Source organism: Mustela nigripes, chromosome 9, assembly GCF_022355385.1.
Source record: "Mustela nigripes isolate SB6536 chromosome 9, MUSNIG.SB6536, whole genome shotgun sequence".
Lineage (NCBI taxonomy): Eukaryota > Metazoa > Chordata > Mammalia > Carnivora > Mustelidae > Mustela > Mustela nigripes.
In genome coordinates, this window is record NC_081565.1 from 13,800,973 (window position 1) to 13,818,558 (window position 17,586).

Here is a 17,586-nt window from a genome sequence, read left to right on the forward strand (position 1 = left end):
CATGATGTCTTTTTTTTTTTGTCTTTTTTTAAAGATTTTATCTATTTGAGAGCCAGAGAGCACAAGCCGGGGTGGGTGGGCAGAGGGAGACAGCGAAGCAGACTCCCCGCTGAGCAGGGAGCCCAACTCGGGGCTGGATCCCAGGACTCCGAGATCATGACTTGAGCCGAAGGCAGATACTTAACCAACTGAGCCACCCAGGTGTCCCTCATCATGTCTTTTAATGCAGGCTGAGGGCCCAGATTAGTACATCGGCAAGGGGCCAAAACAGTGTAGACTGAGTATAGAGCTCTCTCTTGGTCCAGAAATAAAATGTGTGCCACGTAGTCAGAGAAATGGATGGGCCATAGGACTTTTAGGCAGTCTTTTTTTTTTTTTTTAAAACCTTTAGGCAGTCTTAATCAAACTTTGATCAAAACTGATCAGGAGTGAGTTGAGGTTTTCTTCTTTATCATGAACCTTATGTGTTGAATCTCTTGCCTTGCTTTGCTGGTCACCAGGTAGAAGGCTGTGTAAACTAAATACAAGTGAAGCTTCTGGCTAACCTGTGACCTACTGAAGAGCCAGCCTCATTTGGAATTTGACAGAAATTGTTCTAAAGCGAATGATCTGCTTTCCTATTTCCTTAAATAGAGGGTACTGACTCTAGTCCCCTTTTTTTCGGTTGCTCAGTGACTCCCGATTGACGGGCCAACCGTGTTGTTTGGGTTCTGGTGCCCCGTCGCCCCAACTCCCAGCTGCTGGTCGCTTTTCATTCTGCCTCCGTACCCCCTTATGAGATTCGAGTCTGCAACTTGTTTTCCTGTTTTAGGATTATCTACAAAAGAGGAATGAACAGACCGAGGGAGAGGCCATGGTTTCCACTTACGAAGTGTCCTAGCTTCAGTGTCTGGAGGAGCTAGCATTTCTTTGATGTGCTGCAGCCTTGTCTTAGCTTTGATCTGGAAAATGGGAGTTTGGGGATGAATCTCAAGAGTCAGGAAACAGAGTTCTCTGTGAGGTGTAGGACCTTAGGGTTGAGTAAGTGAGCGTTTTTCTCATTTATGTGGCTAAGAAGAGAAGCCTCCCCAGATCGGTGTGGTGTTTTTTTTTTTTTTTGGCTGGGCCTCCCCTTCAGGGTCGCAACCTTTCTAGCGCTGTACTCTGAGAGAGTCGAGAATCCTTTTCCACACAAATTACTTATACGTTCCCTTGTATCTCTCCCAGCTAATGAGTGGTGAAGCCTTTAGAAGCCTTTCAGGGTTGTCTTTCCTGCGGAACTGCAGGTCTCCAGCAGTTAAATTGGAAATAGGGAACCCAGGGAAGAGACCAGAATGTGCCGAGGCAGTCACCAAAGGAGAAAAACAGACTTCCTGGTGCCAGTGAAGGGGAAGAAGGGAGAGGACTGGGGGTGGGTTTGGGAAGAGGTCACGGGCAAGAGTGGATTTGGAAGGGTCCTGCAGGGGTCCCAGCAGATGCTCGGCAGTTGGTTCATTGGTCTGTTGGGTCATGATGCCCTTTGTTCACAAATACTTCCTGAGCATCTTCTGCTCCGTAAGTGGTGGTTACAGTCTAGGTATGAATGGTACAGACGGGTACAGACGGGGTCCCTCTCCTAAGGAACCTCATGTCAAAGTGTTTGCTCGTCATCTAGCTAGGTGGGAGGAGTGGAGGGCAGGAGCAGAGTGAGAGGGGCCACATGGACAAATGCTGGGTTAACCTAACATCTTTCTGATTTCGTTCAGAGGGATTAAGAGAGGCTTCCCGGGGAAATATGAGGATAGAGGAGGAGTTACTTGGAGGAAGAAAGGATGTTTCAGGCATTGGGTACCTAATGTATGGAAGTTCAGAGGCCAGAGGGCACAGAGCATGACCCAGGGACTTACGGAAGTATAGCGTGGCTGGAGAGTTGTATTCTGGAAGGGAGATGGGAAGAGACGAGGAGAGGGAAGCTGGCCAGATCCTGTGGGCTTTGTTGGATAGTTTGGGTTTTGTCTTCAGGGCGTGTGACATGCTGCTGATGAGTTAAGAGTGGGAATGGGGTGGTGTCAGGGTCTGGCTATAGAGCGATTCTTCTCCCTCTGGCTGCCCCTAAAGGATGGGTTGGCGGTGGGACTGAGTGGGAAGACTGCCCCCCAGGCTGATGGAGAACTCCAGACAAGGGATCACGGTGACCAGGACTGAGGTGATGGAGCTAGCATGGAGGAGAACAGGCAGAGATGTTTGGAAGGTAGAATTGACATGATGACTTGGAGGGCTTGGTCGTCGAGGAGTTTGGGGATGAGGAAAAAGGCTGCAGAGATACCTCCTCACTGAAGTTTTGAGCGTGAGCAACGGTAGGATGGCAGTACAGTGTGCTGAGTTTGGGGAACGAAAGGGGGAAAGAACAGAAGTTTTTGTGTGGGTTTTTTTTGTGGAAGATAAGCTCTATTGGGAAATGTTGGGTTGAGGGTTCATGGACATCCAAGAGTGAGTCTAGAAGATGCATGGGTATATGAATTAAGTCTAGATTAAAGGAGCTATAAATTGATTTGTTGACCAGCTACTGGGCAGGCCTGCCTACCAGCGAAATGGGGGGTCAGAAGGTGAGCTGCTAAGTGGACTTGGAACTAGGGTGCTTGGGCATGTCCTGGTGAGATGGGGCCAGATGTGGCATCCAGACTGGCCTGTTGTAGGGCGGGGCCCTTGCTTGATGGGCACTGCTGATGTCTTTCTGACCTTCCTCCACCCTTTTGAAAGCTGTTTGCTCTAACTACTCAATCTCCTGCGATCTGACCTTAGAGCTAGTCTGGATCCTTAAGGCAACTAACACTGGGGAGCCCTGTGGGTCAGATGTGGCCAAACGATATGTTTTATTTGGCCTACACAGTGCTTTTAAAAGTTTGGATTAAGGGTGCCAGGGTGGCTCAGTTGGTTAAGTGTCTGCCTTTGGCTGAGGTCATGATCCCAGGGTCTTGAGATCGAGCCCCTCATCGGGCTCCCCGCTCGGCGGGGAGTTTGCCTCTTCCTCTCCCTCTGCCCCTCTCCCCACTTGTGCTCTCTGTCTCTCAAATAAATAGATAAAATCTTAAAAAAAAAAAAAGTTTGAATTAGTTGCTACTATTTAAAAAAAAAATCTAGTTTCACGTGGAAGTTTGGCTTTCTAGCCTCTTTTAAAAACCTGGAAGGGGTGGCAGGCCTGGGCTGTGGTCTTGCAGGACTGAGGCCACTCCTGTGGATGGCCCCATGCTCCAGTTGTGCCACAGTCCCCACAGGCTGGCCTCTCTCATTCCCATCTCTACTGGAACTTGCTTTAAGGTAACTAACACAAATCATTTTTGTCAAAGTATAAGATACCTGCAATATAGCACATCCGTTTCAAGTATACAGTTAGTGACTTTTACCTCTTCAGTTGATTATGTGATGATTTCAGAGTAGAACCCCTAGAGGGCAATCTTACTCCTCTGTCCCAGATTTGGTGACATTGCACTGGTGCTGCCCTGGTACCCTCTGTGCCTAATTGTCTTTGCCTGTTTGAGATGCTATAACAAGATGCCAGAGATTAGGCAGCTCACAACCAATAGAAATTTATTTCTTACAGTTCTGGAGGCTGGAAGACCAGGGTGGCTGCATGGTCAGTGAGAGCCTTCTTCCAGCCTGCAGACTTCCCACTGCATCCCTGCACGGTAGAGGGGGTCAGGCATCTTTCTGGATCCTCATTTTTCAGGCACTGCTCACATTTCCAAGTTCTACCCACGTGACCTACTTGACTCCCAAAGCCGCACCTCTTAATCCTGTTGCCTGAGGGGGTTAGGATTTCCATATCTGAATTTGGGGGTGCTAGGAGCATTCATACCATAGCACCAGTGCATTGCCAGCTGCCTTTAACTACTTACAGCTGACTCTTGACCTTCACCCTGGGAGCCAGGGAAGCTCTCTGACTGTCAAGCCTTTGTTCTTCCTGCCATTCAAGTTGCTTTCGAGGCTTCGCTACAGAAAGGCTCTTCGGAGGGTTCTCTGACAAAATGCTAATTGTTGAATGTTAAAAAAGGGTAATAATTATAGCAACTGTCATTTGTCGAGTTGTGCTGTATGCCTGGAGGTATGAGGGCCGTTTTAGATGTTTTATTTCTAATCCACGTGAGCAAGTAATCCCCATTTTATAGCCGAGGAGATGTAGACGCGTAGGGGTTAAATAACTTGGTCGTGGTCGGGGGCATAATTTGGTGGCCCCAAGGAGGTGTTCAGCTCTACCTGAGGGGGGCCTCAGGGTGTGGTTGGCACAGTTGCTTCAGGGGAGTGCAGGGCCCGTGGGTGTGTATTAGCAGGTGGTGGGGATGGAGTGGTGAAGGGCGTTCTGGGTGGGGAGACAAGTGTGACCAAAGGTCTGGAGGCACAAGACAGCCTGGCATGTGGAGAGATCTGGAAGCGAGGCCCCGGGTGGTAAGGGAGCGGGTGGTGGCCTCCTGCGAGAGAGGAAACTGAAGCTGCCCACGGGGCCTCTGATCTTCTAGGCCTGAAAAGCTAGGGCCTTACTTGCCTTGCTCACGAGTTTGGCCTTTATCTTGAAAGTCAGTGTATTTTAAACGTTGCCCTGAGAAGCCAGGGAGAGAGGTTCTCGGGTTTTGCCTACTCCCTGGGATAGTTCCACTCTATCGGTCATGTTTGTTCAGGCTTCAGGGCCCCATTTCTTTTGCAGAAAGGATTCTTGGTAAAAAAAATTAGTAGCCGGCTGCCGTCTGTGGTGGGGGCTGCTGAAAGTCTGAGCACGGGGGGTGCTTGGTCCGGCCGTCGTCCGGCAGCTCGGAGGCTGGATCCACCGGGGCCCTGCTGGAGGCGAGGGGACACCTAATGTCACGGGTTTTCTGGCCCTTACTCTCCGACCTGCATAGTGCGATTCCGTTTCTGTTCAGTCATTGGTCATGTCTACTTTGAAGATGTCTGGCCCCATTTCCTGCCTCCTCCTGCTCCACTGAGCTAAGAGAACAGCTTAGAATTAATATTTAAATTTTGTTCACTTTTAGACTGATTGAGGAGTTGAAGCTGTCTTTGAAGAGCAAAGATGCTTTAATTCAGTGCCTTAAAGAGGAGAAATCTCAGATGGCGTGTCCTGATGAGAGGGTGTCATCTGGGGAGCTCCGAGGACTCTCTGCTGCTCCGAGGGGAGACCAGGAGGGAGGAGCTGAGGTGAGCCGGCGGGGTGTGGAGGGGTCTTGAATTAGCACCCCGGACTCCGCTGTGGCAGAGGGGATGCATCCTCGGTCCCTGCGAGTCACACCGACTGCTTCCAAATACTAGCTCCCCAGCAGCCGAGGAATGAGCAGGAACTCCTTTGTCAGGGGCCCCGACATGTTTTCCCCCTTCCAGCCTCATGTTTAGACACAGTTGGTTAAAAAACAGCCCGTACCTGCTTGTCTCTGTCTCACTGTGTGTTGACTTGTTGCCCCCGGACTTTGCGTTTTCTCAGGATAAAACTTAGTACCTGTTGTAACTTCGCGGTTAGAGACTGTGGGGGGAAGGGAACTACGTTGTGTCGGGCCAGGCGGCTGGCGAAGCAGGTCAGTGTGCCGCTGCAGTTAATCCTTCTGGCCGCTCTGCGAGGTCCTGGTCACGGTCCCCTTGTGGAATTTGGAAATGCGCTCGGAGGACTTGCTGGGTTGTTAGTACCAGACCCCAGAGCTTCCCAGAGGTCCTCTCTCCCTCCCACCCCCCACGTGAGGCAGCCTCCGCGGCAGCTGCAGGAGGGCGGCCTGGGCCTGCGCGTGCCCGTGGGTTTAGCTGAGACCTCCCAGCGCTCACTGGACCCGGAGTGGCCCGTGCGCGTGCTGGATTCCCAGTGTGGGTGTTCTGGGTATTTGGGAAAGTCTTGATTTTTCATGGAGCATCACGGGTTAGTTTTTGGCTGTAATCAGCCCGTGGCTCCTGCTCGTCCCTTGAGCCCTGCAGGCCCTGTCCTTCAGCGGGCCCTTTTCAGCGTCCAGCGGCTCCATGGTTCGCTGTCTGTGGGGCTGGTGATCAGCTCACATGGCTAGCTGGTCTTTACGTTCCTCTTCACTCGGGTGGGACACCGTGCGAGCCAGACAGGAGCGGACACTTACTGCCGTGACTTCCGCAGCGGTGGGGAAGTCAGGAAATGAGACGGTCGTTCTGATTGTTCTGGGGAAGCTGTTGGATGGTGAGTCCCTTCCGGTGCCAATTAATGCCTTTTCTCAGGCTGCACAAATGGAGCGCCAGCAGGAGAGACACCGCTTTGAAGAGAGGATCCAGGTATGTTAATGCAATTTAAAATAACATATTGAAGATTTCCCCTTGCCTCATGCTTTATTCCGAGAGCAGTAGGTAGTTCGGTGTGACAATAGCTGTCACTTAGGGAATGCCAGCGGGTGCCATTGAGGCCTTCCGGACTTCAGAGAAGGCCTCTCGGTCTCGACAGGAATTCTGTAAAGCCAACATTCCCATTGCGCAGATGAGGCTTGTGGGGCTCAGAAAGGCGAGGGCCCTTTCCCGAGATCAGGTGACTTAGAGCAGCTCTAGCAGGGACCCAGACCTGCCGCTGTTCTGTGTCCCCCGGTCCTAGCGGCCGACATTTATGCGGCGCCTGCCAGCTTGGAAAGAGCTTGCCGTCCATTATCTCATTTGATCCTCACAACAGCCGGGAGGGAGGCAGCCTGATCATCTTTAGAAATGAACTCAGACTATGAATGTGTATGTTGAGTCTCCATCAAACCAAATTCTCTGCTAGCTTTTGTAGCATTAAGGAATGAAATTAATGATCTGTTATTTTCCCCAAATAACCTGGTAAGGTTTCAAAGACTCTGATGTGACTGTATTCAAATTCCAGAAGGCATTGGAGTCCTTCCCACAGGAGCAGCTGTCACCGTCTTAACTGATCTGATCCCCTTCTTCTCCCCCAGCCCTGTTGCCGTGAGCGCTAGCACCATCACGGGGAGCTGCCGCCGCTGCGTTCAGCTCTACTCGGAAACATTAATCACACGGTGACAGGAATAAGATAGAATAACCGCGTCTGAGTGTGCTCTTACAGATATATTTACAGTGCATTTTGGTTGGAACGCATCAACTTAGTGAATCTTTTTCTAATCTAATTTAGGCACTTCAGGAGGACCTGAGAGAGAAGGAAAGAGAAATTGCTACAGAAAAGAAAAATAGTTTAAAGAGGGATAAAGCCATTCAGGGTCTAACCATGGCATTAAAGTCAAAGGAAAAAGAGGTATGTGGTGAGTCTGAGACACCCGAAGTGAGATTTTTCTTTATTAGCCTCTGTGGCTGGCCTGTCCAACCCTGAATTTTTAGCTTTGGGTGCGAGTTACAATTCTACGAGTGGGTCTGCTTGTCTCGGGAATGTATAGAAGGGGAAGAATAAGGCTGAGGATGGGGCCGCAGGGGACATCAGAATTTCAGGCACGGGGAGAGGAGGCTACGGAGGAGACAGGAATGACTGCCCAAGTATGAAGAGAACCAGGAAACCGGGGCGCCGGAGAAGATAAAAGGGGAGAGTCTGGGTAATCACCGGTTGTCAGATGCGGCAGAGATTTGGCTCATAGTAAAGTAGTTACCATTCCTACCGTTGCTTAATGTGGGAGTTCAGGGCCCAGCTGAAGTTGGAGACCTTCAGTGTAGAGTAGCACTGTGGAGGGGCCATCGTGGGCGCTGGCCAAGTCCAGCGTGTGGCCATGGGCGTTACCGCTGACGGGGCTACAGGAGGAGGTCAGCAGAGATGAGAGATTCTGGAGTGGCCAGGCCCCTCTCTATGGGCAGCAGTGCTGTAATGCTGCTTCTCAGCCAGGCCTGATTTGAGCACCAGTACCCATCATGCACTTGGCCCTACTGAAGCTGGAGTGGGGTGATTAGTAGTCTCCTCGTCTTCTGGTTGTGGGAATTGAGGCTCAAGGAGATTATGAAGTCCACAGCTAGTGAGTGGCCAGAGTTGGAGTCCTGCTTCTCCGATTCTTGCCTTCCCTGATGATGAAGCCCTTGATCAGAAGACTGTGCCGTCCAGTAGGAAGAGCACTTGAGTTGTCCCGTTGCACACTTGGCTGCTGTTCTTACTTTGACCCAGGTGGAAAACCTTAACTCTGAGATCGAAGAGCTCCGTGCTGCCTTTGCAAAAGTCACAGAGGTGCCCCTGAAAGCACAGACACAGAAATTCCAGGTAAGCGTTTACTTGGCTTGAAGTGGCTGTGCCATTGGTCCAGACTCCTGGGGGAGGACAAGACCTGGCAGCTGAGAGGAGCCTGGGACAACCCTGCATGGCCTATGTTAATGGAGTTACCAGTCTCAGGACAAGATGTTCTCTCCCAGCTCTGGGGGCTTCTCCAGCCCCCTCCTCACTACGTTAACGGCAGTGGTGACAGCGACCCCCACGGTTAGGAGACCGTGCAAGATGTGTGTTAACTCCTGTCATCTTTACAGCCCTGTGGGGAAGGGCGCTATCGTCCTTGCTGTATTTGTGGAGTTTTTGAAGCGCAGCGAGGGTGGGCAGCTTATCGATTGTCACACAGCTCATTGAGGCAGGGCCAGGATTTAAATGTAGTAATTGTTGATAGTAATGGCTGGCATTTACTGCACACATACTATGTGCAAAGCCCTGTGCTCAGGGCCCTCTCTGGATTCGCTGAAGGGATCTGTGCAGCAGATCATGGAGGAGGCACTGTTAATATCCAGGTTCAGGTCAAGTCAACCTATTCAGGTCAAGTCAGGGTTCAGGTTCAGGTCAAGTCAAGTAACTTATATAGGGTCACAAAAGCGGTTTAAGTGAGAGAGCCAGGGTTTGCCTCAGAGCCGGTCTACTGCAGGCCTTTCCTTTTACAGGCCCCCACCCCGCCCCTAACCTGGCTTCTTTAGTCCAGCTGCTCCCTGCCACGTGTCACTTCCACACCTTGATGTTTTGACCTGCCTTTTCTCCTTTTTTCCCCAGCCTTGTACCCTAAGGACCCCTGCTGGTCACCTCCTTGATGTTCTACCTTTCTGGTTAATTTTAGTATTGTGTTTTTCATTTTTTAATATTTTCTTGCTCTGTTTCTAGTTTCTCTATACAGTGTATCCCTATTACTTAATAACGAGTCAATAAGGTTCCATCGTCTGAATGAGGCCCATACTGCTTAAAGGTCTCTCTGCCGCCTCTCCCCCCATGGTATTTTTGGTTATAAGCTAGAAATTAGAAGTTAAGTCTAATTTAAGACTGCTTGATTCTTAAGATTCATGTCCGACGTCTTATCTTTTGCAGAGCTCTGGTTCACAGTAAGAATAATTGAAGTAATTTGGTTTAAATCATGGTGCACTAGAAGCATAGGCAAGTCTCTGCCTTTGGAATCTCAGATTTGCCTCCCCTGCCATTTGGTTGATGGAGTGGAGCTGGGATTACACTGAGATGGCTTTTTTCCCCCTCTTGCTTTGAAAATAACAAGTTTTAAAAGCCGAGTTCTTAGGAACGCCAGTGATATTTCCTACTGCTTGAGGAAAACAATGTTGGCAGTTGACAAGAGAGACCAGACAGACATCCTTATAATCGCTGATATTTTGCTTGTTATGTTAGGCCTTGAACATTTAAATGCTACCCAGATTTATCACATAACATTTATTAATTTCCTAACCATCAGTCCTAGTTAAAAGACTTTCAGAATGATTTTTGAGGTCTTTTATTTATTTATTTATTTATTTTGAAGATTTTATTTATTTATTTGACAGAGAGACAGCGAGAGGGGGAACTCAAGAAGGCAGAGAGAGAGGGAGAAGCAGGCTCTCTGCTGAGCAGGGAGCCTAATGCAGGGCTGTATCCCAGGACCCTGGGGTCTTGACCTTAGCTGAAGGCAGATGCTTAATGACTGAGCCAGCTAGGGGCCCCTGATTTTTGAGGGCTTGTCACTTAACAGTGTTGGCTGGGGTTCTTGTCTTGCAAGATTCAGAAGCCCCAAGCTTTTGAAAGTCCTTAGGTTCTGCACGCTCCTTTAGTCCTTAGCCACGGAGGTAGCATGTCTACTGGTTTGGCAGGTTGTTGGAACTTGCACTTAAGTCTGATTTCAAAATCTGTGTTCTTTTTTTTTTTTTAATTTAATTTAATTTATCTGTTTGACAGAGAGAGACACAGCGAGAGAGGGAACACAAGCCGGGGGAGTGAGAGAGGGCGTAGCAGACTCCCTGCTGAGCACGGGTCGATCCTGAGACCCTGGGATCATGATCTGGGCTGACGGCAGATGCTTAATGACTGAGCCACGCAGGCACCCCCAAAATCTGTGTCCTTGCCACTGTTCTGATTGTGTGTGTTTGAGTGTGTGAGTAAATGCCCGTGGTTTGGTTATATTGGCTGTTCCATTATAAGGTCTACATTTGAATGTTGCAGAGGCCCTTTAAAATGCATTTTCTTCCACATAGTAGGACCTTTTGGGGATGCATGTGATCTGAACTAATTGCAGATTGAATAGAACAGCCGAAGTTCACAGGGTTGGCATTAAGCCTGACACTGAGACAACTGTTATGCCCCAATAATGGGTCCATGATTAAAGGAGCGAGACTGATACAAAGCGAAGGTGAAGCAAAGCTTTATTTCGTGCCAAGCATCAAGAATCGAACCGAACCGTTCGGGGCCGCACCTCTTCCAAGAGAGGGCGACCCTTCTCTGTTTCACAGACTAGCTTTTAAGGGCAAAGGCCATGCGGTCGGGCCTGGCCACGCACAGGTGGCTAATGAGATTGTAACACACACAGGAAACTCCACAGTGATGCTAGGTTGGGGTGCTTGCTGCTATGTCTAGACCCATTGAAAATTACGTAATTTCAAATGGGAAATACAGGTTTCCCCCGCTATCCAAAAGTAGAGCTTCCGTATGAAATCTTTATTAGCCAAAATGGCGTAAAGCAAAGAAGCAATTACCATTGATTTGCATGGGAAAATTTTTGAGCATTTCTCAGATCCAAAAACAACTTCTCTTTTTGAGGCTTTTCTGACCTTTTAGGACACATCATCTTGCTAAGAGATAAACAAAATAAATCAAGATAAAGCACAGAAACTCCCAAGACTTCGCAGTTCAGAGGTGTGGTTGGGATGCCGTGTAGGAGCTCGGTGGGTAAAGGCTCACTGCCAGACAAAGGCGGAATGCCCTTTTCACTTAATTTTTTTTTTCCACTTAATTTTTTTTTTTTTTATTGACGTGTAGTTGACACACAGTATTATATTAGTTTCACGTGGACAACATAGTGATTCAATGTCTATATGTATTACGAAGTGGTCATAGTAAATCTAGCTGCCACCTGTCACCACATATAGTTGTTACAGTGTTACTGTGTTCTCTGTGTTGGCATTACCTCCTTGTGACCTGTTGTCTAACTGGAGGTGTGTACCTTTTACTAACCCCATTCTTCTCTTTTGCCTCTCTCTCCACCCCCTTCTCATCTGACGACCACTGAATCACTGTGTGTGTCTGTGAGTGTGACTGGGTGCCTTTTCTCATGAAAGCGCGAATCCTCTTCTGATTTCTCCTGGTTAGCGAAAACAGGTGCTATTGTAGGTCTTTTATAAGACAAAGTGGCGTAATGTGAACTTTTGAAAAGTGGGGCATACCTGTGCATTTTGTTCTCCTCCCCGCCCTCCTCAGCTATAAAAGTAAAATTGCACGTTGTAGGAATTTATAAAATACTTAAAACTATGGGAAGAGGTGGATAGGTGTCACCAATAAACTCGTGTCAAAGATGTTCACTATTAATACCTTGACACTTTCAGTGCATATTTATGCAGACATACAGCCTTTGAGAAAGTAGAAGGATCAGATCTATGCTGTTCTATAAACTTTTTTTCATTGAATATTCTTTTTTTAAATTATGTATTTATTTATTTTTAAAGATTTTATTTATTTATTTGACAGACAGAGATCACAAGCAAGCAGAGAGGCAGGCAGAGAGAGAGGAAGGGAAGCAGGCTCCCCGCTGAGCAGAGAGCCCAATGCGGGGCTCGATCCCAGGACCCTGGGATCATGACCTGAGCCGAAGGCAGAGGCTTTACCCCACTGAGCCACCCAGGCACCCCTTTCATCGAATATTTTTATCATAACAGTATATATAGATCTGCCACTCTGTTTTTAAAATTTTCATTTTGAAATGATTGTAGATTCACATGCAGTTGGTTTCTGTATACTCTTTACCTGGTTCTCCCAAAGGTGACCTCATCCCTAACTTTAATAACAATATCACAACCAGGGCATCGGCCTTGGTGCAATCCCTGCTTTTTACTCAGATTTCTGCAGTTTTACGTGCACTCATGTGTGTGTTTTATCCCAATGCTCTTTAAACAGCCTTTTTTTTTTTTTAAAGGTTTTATTTATTATTTGACAGAGAGATAGAGCACAAGTAGGCAGAGTGGCGGCAGGCACGGGGAGAGGGAGAAGTAGACTCTCCACTGAGCAGGGAGCCTAATGCGGGACTTGATTCCAGGATGTGGGGTCATGACCTGAGCTGAAGGCAGACACTTAGCTCTCTGAACCACCCAGGTGCCCCTTAAACAACAATCTTTTTGAACAGCCACATGTAGGCCTCTGTATGTATGTGCCGCATTGTTTTTAGGTGGGGGGATGTGGGTGGGACATGTGTTTGAATCTTGGCTCTGCTCCTCACTACTGCTGTAGCCTTGGGCCAGATCCTTGAGCTCTCCCAACCTGCTTACACATCGTAAAATCCGGATAATCACACTTAGATCCCGTAATCCTCACAAGGATTACACAAGACGGGGCACCTGGGCATAGGGTGTAACTCAGTAAATGTTGTCAAGTCTTCCTTAAGTTGGGTAGTATCATCTTCCGGCATGAACATAGAGCAGATACTGTGGTCGGTTTCGCAAGCCCTCTCTTCACGGTGTTGTGCAGATAGCTTTTAGTTGGAGGAGACTCTCCGTAGTGTCTCTTGGCTGGGAATGGAAGATCATGCATGTGCCGGAGAATAGGAACTAGATTTATTGATCCCGCACTCCCAGACACGGAATTTTTGGTGTCATGTTTCATCTTCACGACCGCCTATGAAACAGAGATTTCGCAGACAAGGAAGCTGAGGAGCAGAAAAGTCAACTCCTCCTAAGCGACATGGCTGGAACCGGGCTTTGAACCCTGGGCTCTGTGACTCTCTCTCTGTTAGACTCATCATGTTTCCGCACTGTGGGGAATGGAGCCAAACGTGATTTGGCTCATATAATGTTTGGCCTTGAGTTTCTGACTAGGTCTAATGACACCAAACATTTTGCTGCCTGTTTGTAAGCCCCCCCTCTGATGACAGGCGTTCTGAAAGCAGGGTGTCATTCAGGAAAAGTACAAAACTTTTCAGAGTGTCTCTGGGCACTTAAGAGGGCCACTTAAGGAAAACGGAAATGTAAAGTATCTTCATTGTATGAGTATGAATTTGAACTTTCTAAAAGAAGCTCTATCATCATCATTTATGCGATAACCCACAGAATGTCCATCACTTTATGATAACTATTATTTAATTGTCACCATGGCTGGCCTGTGTTTAACAGGCTCCTAATTGGTGTTCCTGGCTCTAGCCTTCCCCTCTTTGAATTCAGTCTTCTTGTTTTAATTCTTACTAGTTTATTGGTGTTAATTGGAATCTTCCCTGGAACGGGCACGGCAGTGTAGTGCTATGGAGAGAGTCCCAGATTTAATCAATTATGGTCTGATGACAGACTCGTCACTTAACAGTTCTGAGCCTCCGTGGCTTAAATAGGGACAGTAATGTGTACTTCGTAGGGTTGGTATGAGGAGTGGAACTACAGTGTGTGCAAAAGTGCCTGGTTTAGCTCCTCATACATAATCAGTGCTTAATAAAATGTGTGCTGTGAAGTGTGTAAACCTGGTGATTCACAGACCTGTACCCCTGGGGATAAAAATATATGTTTATAAAAAATAAAAATTAAAAAAAAAAAACAGGGAATAGGTAAATAAATGTTAGCATACTTACACAGTTAAAAAATAAAATAAAATAAAATATAGCTTCATCCCTGAAAAAAAAAATGTAACATAAAAATGGCTCAAGATGGGAGTTTTTCTTGTATTCTTTTGTTTTTTAGTTTTTTTTTTTTAAAGATTTTATTTATTTATCTGACAGACAGAGATCACAGGTAGACAGAGAGAGAGGGGGAAGCTGTTTTTTTGAGTTTTTATAAATAAGCATTGCCCCGGATTTTTTTTTTTTTTAGGTCTCGTGACCTTGGTTTCCCACTCTTTTTTAAAATTTTGATTTTAGGGATGCCGGGGTGGCTCAGTTGGTGAAGCACCTGCCTTCAGTTCAGATCATGATCCCTGGGTCCTGGAATCAAGCCCTGTGTCCTCTGGCTCCCTGCTCAGCAGGAAGCCTGCTTCTCCTTCTCCCTCTGCCCCTTCGTCTGCTCATGTACTCACTCTCTCTTGCATGTGTGCCCTCTCTCTCAACTAAATAAATAAAATCTTAATTTTTTTTTTTATTTTAAAGGAAAATAAAATGGAAGCTTCTGCAAAACCGACTTTGAAATGTGAATTGGGTTCCCCCTCAGTCCCTGTTGCTAGGTCTTAAGTAGCAGTGTGCAAATAGGGGATGGCCGGGCCTCACCTCTCGGGAATTGATGGTGGCTGTAGCCCACGTCTCCTAACAACTAGGACTTAACCAGCATTGGTGGTGAAGCTGGATCTGGAAAGACCAGGAGCCTGGAGCCAGTCTGTTTACCCCACAGCCTGAGTTGTGAATTTTTAATCATGAGCCTTTGTTTAATCCAAAGATCAGATGTTTAAAAAAAAGTTCATTTTCTCCTGATTATAAGTAATATATGTGTTTCGAATTTTCTTTCGGGAGACTAGAAAGAAGGAAAAAAGGGGAATCAGGAGATCACCCAGCCATGCTGTTAACATTTTGAGGCCTTTTTTCCCCCTCAGCTTTCTCCTATGCATAGATTTTATTTTTTTAGAGCATTTACAAGTTAATCTTCTGTTTTTTCATGCCATGTTGTGACTTGGAATATCCTCCTGTTATCGGTTTAGGTTCTTAGTTTTTCCTGTTACAGTAAATCTGTGATGGATGACTGTGTACGTAAGGCTTTTTCATATTTTGGATTCTTCCCCTGAGATTCAATCCTGGGAGCCAAATCATTGGGATGAGTGTGAACACCTATCCTGTACATGCACACTCGACGTATATATTCTGTCCATAGAGAGTTACATTAATTTACATCCTTGCCAGTATGTTTCTTGGCTTCTAGATGCTTGGTCAGCTCTTGTAAAGTTAATATTAATTGTGTTGCTTCATAGTAAGTTTGCCGGCACTGGATATTCTCATTAAAACCATCTTGTTAAATGAAAGCTTATTTTAATTGGCTCTTTTTGATTATTGGTGAGTTACACTATTTTTTCAAATGCTTGATAATCACGTATGTATTTTCTACTAAACTGTGTGTTAATGAAGTAAGAATGTTCTGGACACAATTAACCCTTGGACTCTGCTGAATTTATGGCCACTCGAGGTGGCCATGGGACTGCCATGCTGATGACTGTGGGTCCAAGCTGCTCTAATCTCTGGGAGCATTGCCAGTCCTTGAATCTGCCTCTGCTTGTCAGATAGCGCTCTTTATGTTCTACCTTTTATAAATAACTTGAAGTTTTTCTTTTTTTTAAAATAATTTTTTTAAAAGATTTTATTTATTTATTTGTCAGAGAAGGAGAGAGAGAGAGAGCGAGCACAGACAGAGTGGCAGGCAGAGGCAGAGGGAGAAGCAGGCTTCCTGCTGAGCAAGGAGCCCGATGTGGGATTCGATCCCAGGACACTGGGATCCTGACCTGAGCCGAAGGCAGCTGCTTAACCAACTGAGCCACCCAGGTGTCCCTTGAAGTTTTTTTTTTTTTTTTAAATGATTACAAAAGTAACATGCTTGGTAACCTTAGAAAATTTGAAAGAAGTGAAAGAAGAAAATCACCCATGTACCCACCTAACTAAAGATGGTTTCTGAATGTCTGCGTTTTTCCTTGTAGTCTTTTTATTTATTTTTTATTTTATTTTATTTTATTTTTAAAAGATTTTTATCTATTTATTTGATAGAGATCACAAGTAGGCAGAAGACAGGCAGAAAGAGAGGGGGAAGAAGGCTCCCCGTCGAGCAGAGAGCCCGATGCGGGGCTTGATCCCAGGACCCTGAGATCAGGACCTGAGCTGAAGGCAGAGGCTTAAACCACTGAGCCCCCCAGGCGCCCCCCTTGTAGTCTTTTTAAAAAAGAAAAAGAAAACACTTTTTTTACATAGTTGTAGCCTTTTCCCCTCTTAATGTCAACATTATAACATCAACATGATAACATAATCATCACTCTGTGTTATTTTAGAATCTTCTTAGTATTTGTGCTTTGGGTCCTAGAGGTTGTTTATGTTAATCTTTTTCTTTTCGTTTTTTTTTTTTTTAAGATTTTATTTATTTATTTGACAGAGAGGTATCACAAGTAGGCATAGAGGCAGGCAGAGAGAGGGGGAAGCAGGCTTCCTGCTGAGCAGAGAGCCTGATGTGGGACTTGATTGCAGGACCCGGAGACCATGACCTGAGCCGAGGGCAGAGGCTTAACCCACTGAGCCACCCAGGTGCCCCTTTCTTTAGTTTCTTAGCTCCCTTCCGCTGACCCCAAGGTGAAGAAGGAGCAGAGATTTCTTGGGGTGTTTAGTGTGGTACAGAAATCAGCTCATCTCCGCTGTCTCCCTCCTCTTGTAGGGGTCTGAAAATTATGAGGCTGCTCTGTTAGAGAAGGCAGCCCTTCTCGCACAGCTGAACTCCGAAAACCTCAGCAAGAGTGCAGAGAACCACAGACTGCGAAGGAACATTAAGAAAGTCACCCAGGCACTGAGCACTCTGCAGCAGGAGAGGGAGAGGCTGGAGAAGGACTTGGAGGAAGCCCATCGTGAGAGGAGCAGAAGCGACCACACCATTCACGTGAGCAGCAGTGGCGTGGTCGGGCTGCGGCTCTTGATAGCTGTTTCTGGTTTGAGGGAGATGTCTTCACAAGACTTAGAAAAATCTGGAAAGTGTAAAGGAAAAAATATTTCACATCATCTCATCATGAAATTCTCTGTCTCACATGCATGTGCACACACCCATACATATACATTATTGGTATCAGCCTGGAAATGCGGTTTTGCAAATGCTTTATTAATTCCATATTCTCTTTTTGGTGTGTTGCCATGTTCTGAGTATTCTTCAGAAACTTATGTTTGTTTTTTGGTGCAAGTGTTAGTATTTCATCACTTGGACGTGCTACAGTTTATTTAGTCCCTTATGGTAGAACATTTAGGTTGTCACACTTTTTTTTTTTTTTTTTTGCCTTATAACAAATGCAATAGCAAATGTCCTTGCATCTAAATATTTTTAACATTGATTATTTCCTGATAAAGGCATAATTATTGGGTCAAAGAGTATGAATATTTTAAACATTATTTTATAGGTGTACTCAAATTGTTTCCCAGAAGGATTATACCAGGTTTGTCCTGTTTAAAAGACTGTTCATTCAGCACTGGATGTTAGCATTTAAAAATTTCTCTCTGGATCTGGCAGGCAAAAAATAGTTTATCTTTAAAAATTTATATTATAGGGGCACCTCAGTGGCTCAGTCAATTAAATGTCCAACTCTAGTTT

General features: G+C 46.4%; 1 protein-coding gene across 1 annotated transcript in view; it reads left to right on the forward strand.

Moving 5' to 3' along the window:
• Window positions 1-17,586, forward strand: part of CDK5RAP2 (CDK5 regulatory subunit associated protein 2) — a 169,933-nt gene that overhangs the window by 43,045 nt on the left and 109,302 nt on the right. Inside the window, exons 8-12 of the mRNA XM_059412174.1 lie at window positions 4,983-5,145; window positions 6,172-6,225; window positions 7,067-7,186; window positions 8,036-8,128; window positions 16,669-16,887. Coding sequence (XP_059268157.1) covers window positions 4,983-5,145; window positions 6,172-6,225; window positions 7,067-7,186; window positions 8,036-8,128; window positions 16,669-16,887 — 649 coding nt within the window. The remainder of the gene's footprint in view (window positions 1-4,982; window positions 5,146-6,171; window positions 6,226-7,066; window positions 7,187-8,035; window positions 8,129-16,668; window positions 16,888-17,586) is intronic.